At 31.1% G+C, this 13662-nt stretch overlaps 1 protein-coding gene across 2 annotated transcripts in view; it reads left to right on the forward strand.

Moving 5' to 3' along the window:
* The window catches only part of LOC106073590 (uncharacterized), a 29966-nt gene extending 18679 nt beyond the window's left edge, over positions 1-11287 (forward strand). For both annotated transcript variants that reach the window (XM_056010522.1, XM_056010521.1), the window contains exons 5-12: positions 362-553; positions 2246-2462; positions 4159-4226; positions 5559-5687; positions 7545-7661; positions 7927-7948; positions 8219-8324; positions 9149-11287. In XM_056010522.1, coding sequence (XP_055866497.1) covers positions 362-553; positions 2246-2462; positions 4159-4226; positions 5559-5687; positions 7545-7661; positions 7927-7948; positions 8219-8324; positions 9149-9283 — 986 coding nt within the window. In that variant the 3' untranslated portion in view covers positions 9284-11287. The remainder of the gene's footprint in view (positions 1-361; positions 554-2245; positions 2463-4158; positions 4227-5558; positions 5688-7544; positions 7662-7926; positions 7949-8218; positions 8325-9148) is intronic.
* Positions 11288-13662: the final 2375 nt, after the last annotated feature.

Genomic DNA, 13662 nt, shown 5'->3' on the forward strand with positions numbered 1-13662 from the left:
TACCTCAGTCACAGAGAAGTTTTTAAAAGCTTCCTCTAATTTGTTCTCAAATTCGGTGCAAAGATCAGGATTTTTTGTGCTAGTAATATTCAGGCGTGATTTTCTTTTTCCCTGTGATGTGTGGATCTTAGTTGGCAGCAGTCTTGTCGGCAGGACACTAAAGTATGATCAGTATCACAATCCGCGCTTTGGTAGCTACGGGGTTAACAGCTAACAGGCTAAATAGCTGTAAGAGAAATGCTGTTCAACAAGAACTATGGTTGTGCTGTGACTGAATGCATCCAAGAATGTAGTTCAGTGAAATGTTTGAAATAATTAAATGTTAACCTGTTTAAAATTGTTTTAATGTTTAATTATATAGTTGTCCAGCCTGGAGATGACATATGTACAGTAAGGAATCGAAGCATTGCTCTTCTAAAAACCAGCAGAAACAATCCTAATATCAGTTTAGCTTGTTTTGTTATCAATCAAGATTTCTCGCCATCATCTGATGACTCATGCACTAATCCAACAGCTCAGTGGTGTAATTTGACTGCCACTGTCAATATTGTTTGTAAGTATATTTAGTAGTTTGACAGTATTATAACATTGGTCATCAACATTTTTAGCGGCCCCCGAAAGGGGAAAAGGTGCTATTAGTTTTGTGTGAAATGTCTGTCCGTCCGTCCCATTTAGATCTCGTAAACTAGAAAATATATTGAAAATCGGACATCACAATATTTTAGACCATTCAAAGTTCTGATGCAACAGCTACTTTTTTTTTTCTAAAAGCAAAAAATCTAATTTTCAAAATCAGTTATGCAAGTATTTTTTTAAAGAGAAAAAGCTAATTAGTATGCATTATAAGTTACACGTAATTTAAAAAGAATAGTAATCTTATAAACTTCATTTTCCTGAACTTTTCTTTTATTGCAGATTCTTTTTTTTTTTTTTTTGAGGATTTGAATAAGAGATTGAGCTTTTTCAAAAAATTAGATCAATTATAAGACATCAGTTAAAGTGGTAAGGCACTTGGCTTCCGAACCGGGGGTCCCTGGTTCGAATCCTGGTGAAGACTGGGATTTTTAACTTTGGAATCTTTGGGCGCCTCTGAGTCCACTCAGCTCTAATGGGTACCTGACATTAGTTGGGGAAAAGTAAAGGCGGTTGGTCGTTGTGCTGGCTACATGACACCCTCGTTAACCGTAGGCCAAAAACAGATGAACTTAACATCATCTGCCCTATATAGACCACAAGGTCACATCTAACTTTACATTCACTTTCACCTATCCTTTGATCTGCTGGACCGTTGGGGCACAACACAAGATCTGTTAACCTTCTTTCTCCATTCTTATCTCTCATTAGTCTTTGATATAATTTCATTCTGATGTTCTTTCAGAAAATATTGAAGCCTGCCTATGTGGACCACTTCGGGGGCCGATTTTGAGTTCTGTGTTTCCACACAAACTGTCTTTTGTAACCTTGTTTCCTAAGAATTAGTTAATAACAGAAAAATTGTTTTGTTTTGGAACAAAACTTATATTTCATATGTAAACTATGTTAAAAGATAATTACCTCAAAAATCAAATGCAATCTTCTTGATTATAAAATTTCATCTAAACTATTATATAAAACCAAATGGCACAAGACAACTTTTAAAAAATTATATGCTTCTTTTTTTTTCTTTTATCTATGCCAAGCCCAATCTCCCATTGAATATACAATCATCACTGCCTCAACACACACTCTCTACAACAGATATCATTTTGCTAGAATCACAAACATCAATAAAAAGTTGTAATACATTCTGATTGCTGTGTTTATTGGGCATCAACTTAGGTCTCTATGCCTTCAATTTTTCAAAAGTAAAATATTCTATCAAACTTGTTTAACTGTTTAATGACCCTCTCTAGGATGAGATTTTAATTTCTATATTTGTGTGTCATTCAATATCTTACACTCATGAAAAAGAGTAAATTAGGATTTGAAAAATTGTTTTGAAATTATAGATTTTACACAAATTATTGTCATACATTTTTTTAAATTTACTATTTCTTAATTAAATTAGTTTTTGGTTATATCCTGCTCTTAAATTTAGAGTCATTTGAAACTGTGATGAAGATTGCTATTTACAATGTGTTGATATAATGCCCTATTATTAAAACATTTTTACATTTTAAGAATTTAAAATACATTCCTGCTGTTTTTTGTTAAGAGACAAATTAAAAGCCAATGTGTTTTTCATTCGTGTCTAAATTACTATCAGATCCAGTATCCAATATACAATCGACCATAGTGCCAAGCACTGCACTATATGAAGGAGATGACATTTCCCTAAGATGTTCTGTTGAGGCAAATCCATTACCAACTTTTACTTGGACTAAAGTGGATGACAATAGAACACTGACAAGTGAAATGGATGGATTAGTTAGTGTTCTGAGACTAACCAATTTAAATTTATCAACTGATGCTGGTGACTACAAGTAAGTTTTACTGTTGATATAAGCATCTAAGTGAATATCAATTTTTTTTTATTCCAGAGTATTTTTTATGTAGAACCATTCTACATTGTAATAGTTTTCCAAGATTTATTAGTCATCCCTTGACTTCACGATTTGAAATAGGCAGTATTGAAGAAATAGTCTTCATTTCTTTCCTTCTAATATTTTAACCTTATCGTACAGCTTGGTGTTCTTTAATAATCAATCTGAGTGGGTGAATTATGGATATTAAAAATACATAATATAATGAGTTAAGCTAATTGCTTAACAATATCATAGTGTCTGATAATGATCAAATAATGATGACTTTAGTCCTAAAATTTAAAAAAAAATGTATTCTAGATTTTAAGAGTTAATTTACTTTTAGATTAAAAACCTTTTATTTAAGGATATGCTTTTTTTTTTCTGCACAGTTTAATTGCTTACAACAAGCAACTCGATCTGTGGGCATTTCATTATGTAACCAAATATTTTGGTTATATATATTTATATACAAAATACAAACTTGTAAACAAACTGGTTACATTTTTGTTTTTGCCTCACCATTTCTATCTTATCGTATAAAATACATAAAAGAGTCCCTAGGTCAATTAGAATCATTCATGTTAATCAATGACTTACACTCTGCCAAGTCATTGGATTTCCTGGCTGACCCATTCAATATCTCAGTGTTTATAATGTTACTTTGTGAATGACCAAACTGTCTGCATTTACAAGTGCAAGAGAAGAGAAGAAGGGCAAAACTAACAGAGCTTGTAATTGATGTGAAAAACTGAATTCTGTGTATTATAAAAAATTTCAGAGTATTATTTTGATAGAATGGCTCAGGCAAATGATTGCAAAAGTTTTAAAGCAGCCATTCCAACACTCACAATATATATTGTAACAAATCTAAGGCAGGCAACTCAACAAGGGAGAAAGGTCAGAGATGAATGATGCATATTACAGGTGATAAAAGTAATATCAGTCTTGATTATCAGGTCCTCCAGCCCTTGTGTGCAGGGTCACCAGCTTTGCCTTCACTTTCCTATACGATTCACAGAGTCTGTGGATCTCTATCCTTCAGATTGTTTTCAAGACTGGTTGCCTTCACAAACCAACAGGAATGTCTTCCAGTGGCTGAAATAACCCTTCCGCAATTTCCCTAGACAACTTGTTGACCAAACAACCCTCACAGAGAGCCTACACTACTCAACTTTGCTTAACCATCCACTGCTGATGTTCTATCCCAAGATATTATATCATCTTCTTACTGCATAGTCAGAAATCCAGTCTCTCCTTTTCTCCTGTCAACAAGACCATCTTCAGTGATCAAATATGTGGCTGTTGCACACCATAAGCACCTATGCAAGACAATCCAGTCTCTCCTTTTCTCCTTCAACAAGACCATCTTCAGTGATCAAATATGTGGCTGTTGCACACCATAAGCACCTATGCAAGACAGAGCTACAACATATATATATATTAATACACACTTGATTATGAAAAGACAATAAAAGAGATGTGTGGCTGAAAGGCTTAAACTGCATGGCTACCTATCATAGAAGACCAAATTTGAATTCTGAGTTGTGTTTACTGATTGCCTAAGAGCAACATGGAAACCTAGCACACTGAACATGGTATAACATGGAATATGGGCTATACAAAAGTAATTTTTAAAATTCTTTTCTCTTTTTAGCTGCACAGCTTCCAATGTAGTGAAAGGTGTGACCTACACAACTTCAAGAGCTATTACACTCATTATAAGTAAGTAGTGCAAGATTCAAAACAAAATATGCACTGAATCTGTTATTGTCTTAATTTCACAATAAGAGAAACTACTGGTTTATAAAAAAAAAATTACTATTTAGATTTAAGTTTACTTTAAGTAAGTCCAGTGATGATTGTATAGTAATTACGCAATGGGTGGAGTTTTTAATGTAATGCAAGGAAAAAATATTTCTAGACTCAAAACGAAAATTTTCAAATTAATTTTTATTTTAAATCGTATAAAATTGGGTAATTATGTTTTAAAATTTGAAAAATCTGTAACTAATCATTTATTGAGCAAATTTGGTATTTCATTAACTCTTTTTTAATTATTTTCTACATTCTGAAATACCATTGTACTCATATGTATTTCATTAACCTGCTATGATTTAACTTCAATAACCTTTTTGTTTGTTATCAGAAAATGTTTAGTTTTGGTAAAGAATTAAATAGAAATGCATACCTTTATAATATATATATATATATATATATATAAGAGAAGTAGATATAAACTAGCTCTATGTAATACTTTATGATCCGAATTGAAATAAAAGAATTTTTTTATGATAGCTATTTATATTTTCACATAACATAAGTATAACATATACTGTCATGAGCTCATTATATGATGTTGCTACCATCCGGAACATTTATCTAAAGAAAATGGCACCTTTTTGGCCTCCACTCTTTAAAAACATTGGGTTTTTTTTTTAAATGCATTGAAGTCTGTTGGACCTTTGGGGCACCACGCGAGATTAGTTGACCATCTTTCTCCATTCCTCACTGTCTTTTGATGTGGATAGAACCTCTTTCAATGGCAGTCTCATCCATTCTTTTATGTCGTCTTCCCATTGTTTTCTCTGCCTCTTCTTTTTTTTTATCCTGGTACTGTTCCCAGAAGTAAGGTCTTTGCAAGCCCTGAAGACCTTGTAATTTCAATTTTTAGTTTTAGTTTGCGTTTTTTTAGTAGCAGGTCATTTTGGTTTCTAATTGCTGTAGTTACCCTATCTCTGATCTCTTTGTTTGCGATGCGGTCTTTGAATGTGATACATAGGATCATTCTGTAGCATCTTAATTCCATTGCTAGGATCCTCCTCTCTAGCTCTGCAGTCAGCGTCCAAGACTCACAAGCATATAAAAATGTGGCCATGATGTTGAGAGCTATACCTTTTTCTTTCCATATTTCCATTGCTATAGCCTAGAGTTGTGTTTATAATTGGTTATGTCTATAATTAATTTAAAATTCTGTAATGCAAAGCCAGTGTTATAACATTTGTAATGTCTGTATTTCATTTACAGATTCTATACATATCTAAATTATTTTTACAGATAAGGCCACCACACCAGCGCCTACAACAACAACAACACGAAGAACTACCACATCAACTGTGACTAGTCCACCGACTGGAAACGACTCAACGGGAGCTAGTACTGGAGACACAGATTCTAGTAACACAAGTGGGTTATTTTTTAATCTTCCTATAATCACTAAATGCGTCCATAGACACAAAATACATAAAAAGTTAGGACCATTTCATACTCTTTTTTTTTGTTAATCTTAACCATATTTGTTTTATTTTACTTTTATCATACTGGCATATATTCTTTGTTTATGTTTTTTGGGAGAGACAGTTTTTTTTAAAGAATTGAAATAGACTTAAGCAGGAAAGTGCTCTGGAGTTAGGAAGATTTTTCAACATAAAATTTGGGCTTACATTTTGGTGTAATCTGATTGCATTAATAAGTTACAATATTTGATACTCGTTAGTCTTAGCAGAGTTTAGAAATTTCAAATACTAAATACAATGTTTTGAAATATACATTATAATGAATTATTTTGTTTGATATTGAATAAGGGAAATAACTCCTTATTATAGAGAGAGATAGTTGTAAATGCAGAGTTCTTCCATGTTAAAAAGCTTTTTTTTTTAAAAGGATTTTTTAAATATTTTGTTTGTTATATGTATTTAATTCTCTTGTATGTTTATTTCAAATTACTACCATATTCTACTTCAGTGCTTTTTTTTTTTTTTTTGTAAAAAATAATAGGTGCTGGTACTCTGATGAATTGCTTAACTTTTAACTACTAATAAATTAATAATAAACGTTAAAATACATAAAAAAGTAATAATTTTTTCCCCATATAGAAAAAGGAGCTGGTAAACCGTACCGGTGCATACCGTACCGGTGCATACCGTCACAAAAAAAGCACTGATCTATTTGTGAAATACAAACCTAAACACTGGTGGGTGTGCATATCTGTGTGATAGAGGAGATAAGGTGTACGTCAGTCACTCTTTAAGAACACCCTTTCAGACTAGTTGGATTACTCCACTTGCGCCTTTACAAGATGCTTGTGAAAATGTTTTGTAACATGATTTACATGTTTCGGATGTTCCTTCAGAGTTTAAGATAATACTTCATAGTCCAAACTAAACCTCCTGCAGGATGATGGGGATGGCAGGGGTCTTTTGATTTATTGATAGTATAAATCTGGTTGTTTCATAGTTGACTGTAATGGAAGCACATCACTGGGAATGAAATCAGAAAGCAACATGGTTTTGGTAGCCTTTTTTTGGTTACAGTAACTCACCTAGGAGAAAGAAAACTCTGAATGTAAGCCTTTAATAATTTACCAAATTGAAAGTGTGGTTTAGCATTCTAATTATTGGTCTTATGTTCCTCTCTTCTGTGACATTTTTCATCTTGAGAGATGATCTATTCCCTATGCAATTTCTTACTTGGGTTTAAATCCTACTGCTGCCAATAAATGTTTAAAAAAAACATTCTGGAACTAATCAAGCCTAACAGATGAATGAAGTGAAGTAATTTTAAAACAATGAAACTTTTTTAAACTGTACAATATATACTTTTGTATTGAGTTTGTATCATGTGTAATGGCCTATATTCTGTCTCTTTAATTTAGCATGAATTAAATCAGCAGATCAGACATCTTTATTCTAAAATTATTATGATACATTAAAGCTGCATACACCAGTGTGGTTATGCTTTTTTTAGGGATATTTTTTGTTATAGATAGATTAGGAAGTTTTGTGAAGTCAACCAGAAAAAGGTTACAAACTAAAACTGACAGATGACATGTCCTCCAGTTAAGTAATGCTTTTACAATATTTCTGAACTGTTTGCTTCACTTGGTTGAAATGTTGAAAGGTATTATTGTTTAAAGAAACCACCATCATGTGTTTGGCAAGTTACTAAGTCAAATGTAGTGTTGTCAGCTTTTTATTTTTATCTCTACTCTATAACATTGTAAAAAAATGACTTTCATGAGAAATTTTTTGTGTCCTGATTTAGATAATATTATCATTGGCGTAGTTGTCGGTGTTGGTGGTGCCCTGATAATTGCCATAATTATCATCATCATTGTGTGTTACAGAAGAAAGAAAAATATACCAAAATCCATTGTTAATGGTATGTAATAATTAGTTATTGTATCATTTTAAAATCTATATTATACAAATATTTTTTTATTTTAATGCCTTTTTTTATGAAAACACTATCATTAAAGCCTTTAAAAAATTCATTCTTTTTTAATTATTTAAAAATTGTATTTTTGTTAAAATGATTAAGTGCCTGTCATCTTTATGTGTTAAACCTTTAACAAGATCTCAATCATGACCCAATGCTTATTAAGGTTTTTAGAATTATTTATATTCAATTTGATTTCTCATTTCAGAGCCTGCTGAAAAGACCTTCAAGTAAGTATCCATGTTAAACTTATTATTTATTTGTAGACAATATTGTTTAGAGTTCTTTTCTCTTTTCTTATACCTTGTATCCTTATTTTCTTAGTGTTACAATCTTTAAAAATTGGAAGAAAAACTCAACTAATTAAAATAATTTGACACTTCATTTTGTTCTTATTATTTTTAATTCTTGAATTTTTTTTTTTTAGTTCCTTTTTAAAAGTTTATTCAATAAGAATAAAATAAAAGGCTTAGATTAATGTTTCTTTGTGATTCCTCCAGTAACAACACCACCTACAATATCAACTTGACCAATGCCAGCATGAAGAGTCCACAGCCTGACCTTGTGGCTGGAGAGAAGAAAATGAACAGTTCTAGTCTCAACAGTGTAAGTGGAGTGGGTTTTGTTTTAAGGGCTCGCAGTAAGCATGCGAAATTGGATGTTGGGTTGAAATAATGTACCTTAACAAGCTTACAAAGACTTAAATACTGAACACATAAAACTAATAGTGCTTAAAAATGTGTATTATCAAATGCCAACCTTTATTTAAGTAGTGATGAAAACCTTTCCCTTAATCTTTTACTTATTATTAACTTGAAGATATTTAATTAAAACTACTATCAAATTTAAAGAAATAAATAATGACTTTTTTGTAGGCATGGTAACTGAGTGGTTAAGCGCTTGGCTTCTAAACCGTATGGTCCCAGGTTTGAATCCTGGTGAAGATTGGGATTTTTAATTTCGGGATCTTTTGGGCACCTCAGAGTCTAGCCAGCTCTAATGTGTACCTGGCAATATTTAGAAAAAAAGTGAAGGCTGTTGGTTGTTGTCTTTGCCACATGACATCCTTTTTAGCGTTGGCCACAGAAACAGATGACTTTTACATCATCTGCCCTATGGTCTTAGAGGGAAACTTTACTTTTTACTTTTATAGATTATCTTTTACTTTTGTTTCATATGTTAATTATAATGCCTCCCGCTTTGATTATAGTGCTCTATCTCTTGTCGCTATACAGACATTTTAGAAATTTAATATTTTTAGTTATCCATAAATAAATAAAACATTGGTTATCATTTCAAGTGAAAAAGATGCATGCTTAAAATGATAATTTTATATATAAAAACAATTACAACACCTAATCTATATTTACTACTAATTAGAGTTAGTTTTGCTTAGCCTTATTACAAGACTGTGTGCCTTCTATTTCCAGTCCTTCGACCTGAAGAATGATGGTCTAGGGTATGCTGACCTGACCTATGATAACAGACCCAGGAGCAGGAAGCCAATGGCCATCACTGACAATGGATCCATTTATTCCTCTGAGATTCAGATGCCAGAAGTGTAGTTGCTACTTGATTACTTGAGTTATGACTGCTGTGCATTTCTTGGTTGTGTATTGTAAAAGATGAAAGTATGAAAAGAATACAAAATATTTCCCTACAAACTATTTCAATAGATCATTGTGAAAATTATTTTTTTTTCAGTTGTAAGTAGAATATGGTTTTAAGTTATTGTAGCATGTACTTTTAGTTCAATTAATTTGTTTTTATTTGTACAGAACCAATTTAGTTTTACTGGATTGGCAAGGTTTGTAAAGAATGAAAAAATATTTTTAAAGCTTTTTTCTCTTCTTCAAAGTAAGTGGTTTCACTCTTCAAAATAATTTTCATGTATATATGTTTGTCAATTAATCCATTACCAAGGTATTTGTGAGAAACTGGGTTTGTTGTGTTTCAACTAAAAATAAGTTTAATTAACATTCAACACACCCAGTATAAGAGTTTCATATTATTTGTATGTAATATAATTTTACTTTTATTGATGTTTAACAGATAATGATTGTTATGTGACAAATGCACAACATTTTAGAAAAATACATCTGTGTGGCCTTAACCGTACAATAAGTATCTCAAAGCAGATTAAAAACTAGCAAATAGTCCCATTCTGAAAATGCCTTCCATTGCTATGAGATCAAAGTAATGATCTGGCATGCACAGTGTCCACTTCTGTGTTTATTGTTGTTGTTTTTTTGGTCAAAGCCATGATTAAGTTTCTCATCTTGTAAAGCAATAGACCAGTTAAGTTTAAAGTCTGATGAGAAACATCTTGACATCAAATGGCCATTGTGGAAGACTGCCTTCCTTTTGAATGAGTGAAATAAAAACCAGTTTCAATTGCTTGCATCCATTGCACAAGTTGATAACTAGATGAATCCTAGAGTGTTGTGCCAAAATTTATTTTCTTCCTGAGTTGTATCAGAATTGTTGTGAGGTAAAACTGAATAGTTCCTTAATTAGTTGGCTTTGGCCAGGGACAATTTGCTGTCATTTTCCTTTATCTAGAGATTGAGATTCTATTATAATAAATTAAGGTTATTCTGCTAGCAATCAGTTTTATGTGTCTAGTGAGTCTGTTGCAATGTAGGACACTACAAGAGCTCTTCAAGTGATGTTGTAAGCGTCCTTCAGTCAGACACTATCACCTTTATAGTGTTAATTAGTTCTCTATTTTGATCAGCCATTTAACAACCAAAGAGTTGAATGGAAAGGACAAATTAACTTTTTGTATGCTTTGTGGTTGTGTTGTTACTGTATCATCAAGGAATGTAGACAAAGGTGTCTCTCTTTGGTGTGAAGAGATTTTTTTAATGTTAAATATTGATACATGTGGCAAACTTAATAGTAACTTTTTGTATCCTCATGTGTACATAGCCTTCATCAATATTTGTGAATATGACATCAATATGATTGTTAGTTGTATTGGTGTTTTTTTTTCTCCCTGGATCTGGTCTTGAAAATGTATTTTAAAATACATGAACTGTTTAAGATATTTTTTGTGCAAGCAATTTCATTCTATATCAAAATAATAGCTGTTTGGGTTTATGTATGCTTACTTTTTCATATCAATGTAAAATTGACACTCTTGGAAACAAATTATTTTCAATGTTAGTTCAACGGTTGTGTTTGATTTTGGTAACATTCTGGAGATCGTTTTTTATTATTATTTTATTAATTCATTCTATAAATTGTAACACCTTTTAATATATATCCAAAAGTAACTTTTTAACTCAGACCAAAATGTAAATTTTGTATTGCAACTTTTAAACTATATTGATAACATATCTATTTATTAGTTAATAGTTACTTACTGTCAGAATACTAACTCTTACCTGAAAAATTAAAAGTTTGATAATACGAATTGTAGTTCTAGAATTATGTTAAAAACAACAGTTGAAAGTTAATTTTCCAATTTTAACTTTTTTTTTGGTCACATTTTTTTCAGTGATCCATTTGTTCCCCATATTTTAAATGTACCACTGTTAGTACAAAACTGTATAAAAAAAATTAATTCCTTTTTGTTCACCAACAACTTAGCTCTTCTTCCCCCTAACTGATTGCTAGTCTCCTGATCTTCATATTTATAAGATGCAATTGAAAAGTTATTTACAGATACAATTTATTTTATTGTTATGTACTTTAATAATATACGTATAATGGATTACAATAGAATTGCAGTGTACAGTCTGTTCTTGTGATTTACAAATGTTGCTTTGCTGTATACACAACAATAAACTGATCTTGCTATTCAGTTCAATAAAAAAAAAAGCCCAAATATGTTTAAACAAAAATGTTTTTACAACTACATAATATCATTTTTACATTTTATGTTTGGCAATGTTGATGCATTCTGATCTGTTCACAGCCCTATAACAGAAAATGAAGGAATATTTTTTTTAAAAACTGTTATGGAAAAAAAAAAAGAAATTGTAAATCATTCCATTGAAACCTGAATTATCAATCTACTTGGATATATTTGTAATTGTTACATTTCTAAATGTGACTCTTGCGGTAGATCTCACATATATTTAGTCCAGTGCTTCATTTAATGCATTAAGCTCTTCACACAATGAGATTGTTTCACCACACTTATCATTTTTATTTGATCCAATCTTTAACATATTTCTATAAATGACTTATCAGACCAAATCAATAAAACTATCAACTGTTTGACATGGAAATTGAAGCCATTGATTTCATTAATCTATTTTTACATTTAGAACATCTAGGCAATGGTATTGCAATAAACAATCTCTAAACCAGTGTGACGTCACCATGTGTGTTAGTGTCTCAGCCAGATGGGCATATAGTGTGCTCATTTCCTGTACAGTTGGTTTTTTTTTTATATCAAAGTTAAACATTGAAAGTTTATCTATGTAAATAGTGTACAGACATTTATTAGATAATCATTTTTTATTATCCACTATCTTATTCACCTACTCCTTTCTATATCCTTCTATAGTCCTTAATAATTATACTTAAAGGTGAACTTGAATAAAGCTTCACCCTACAGTTGTGTACAATAAACTTGCAGTTTTCCTTAACAGCTCTAAAGGGTTTTGTTGTAACATCTCAATTTTCTCTGTTACTCGAAACAGTTTCTCTCCTGGTTTGGAAAAGAAAAAGTTCAAGTCATCCTCTTTTATTTCATCTTGAATCATTTTTGTTTCTATTTTGGTGCATAAAATAAATATATAAAATATCTGCTGTGTTGGGTAGAGACTAAGCTTTCTAAGTCTTAGTTATTAGGTTGATAACTAGATTTAGTTTTAGTGAGTTGAAAGTGTGTTTGTGTGAGATCCCTGGACTGGTAGTACAGTAGCCGTTTATTGTGATCTTGTTTTGTATACATTCTGTCAACTTATTACTATCCAGATTCATCTAATGTTTATATTATGTTTATTTCCAAAGGGAGTTCTAGGTAGCAAAGTTATTTGAAGTGAACTTTTTTTTTTAATGAAGGGATAAGATTTATTTAACTTGAAGTTAGCTCATTAAATTGATTAATTTTACAGTTTTGGTTTAACTTTCACTGCCTATACCTTTTTAGAATCCTGGATATTGACTTAAGCACCTTAACACTCAAAATTTATTTTTGTTTAATTTGCGTAAGCAGTTCTATTTTTTCTCTTTTACTAGAAGCATTGTACACTTTTTGTTTGCAATGCAGGCCTTTTCTGTTGCCTGAGGCTTACATTGTTTACTGTTATCTGTTTCAAATGTTTACCAACTTGTGAAATCATAACATTACCATTATTCACAATGAAAGCTACATTCCCTGTTAGTAGATATCAATGGCTTCACTCTAGGATATTATTAGTTGTAGCCTGAAGGCCTGATGATTAAATAAATCATAGAAAAATAAGTTCCTTTTTTTAGAAAGTTTATTTTTATATTGAAATGTACCATGCTACTGATACTTCTTCTCTACATTCATGTAGCCCAAGTCTGTTCTAGAACAATAATATACTGCACTATAAAAAAAAATAATTTCTTGCCCATCTTAAATATCAATTACTAATCATGCAACAAAAAATTATAACATTGTTTCTTTCAAATTAAGTCATACTCAAAATTTATAAAGGAAAGTGTTCCAAAACTTATTCTAACTTATACTTAGAAAATATTAAAGATACCATGCTACTCAGATTAAACGAGTTATTTCCCTTGTTTTTGCCTTATCTGAAAATACATATAATAAACATTCCCATAGATATCTGCCTTGCCAATTCGGGCCTGAATAGTTTCCATCTGCTGATAAGGACAATATTTTACACCTGATGTATTTTTTCTAAATATATTTTTGATGTAAATAATTTATTATACAGATCAGGCTTGCATGCATTATTTTTTTTTTTTGTGTTTATTCTTTAATAAGAAATATGTT

The sequence above is a fragment of the Biomphalaria glabrata genome, chromosome 14, assembly GCF_947242115.1.
Source record: "Biomphalaria glabrata chromosome 14, xgBioGlab47.1, whole genome shotgun sequence".
Taxonomy (NCBI): domain Eukaryota; kingdom Metazoa; phylum Mollusca; class Gastropoda; family Planorbidae; genus Biomphalaria; species Biomphalaria glabrata.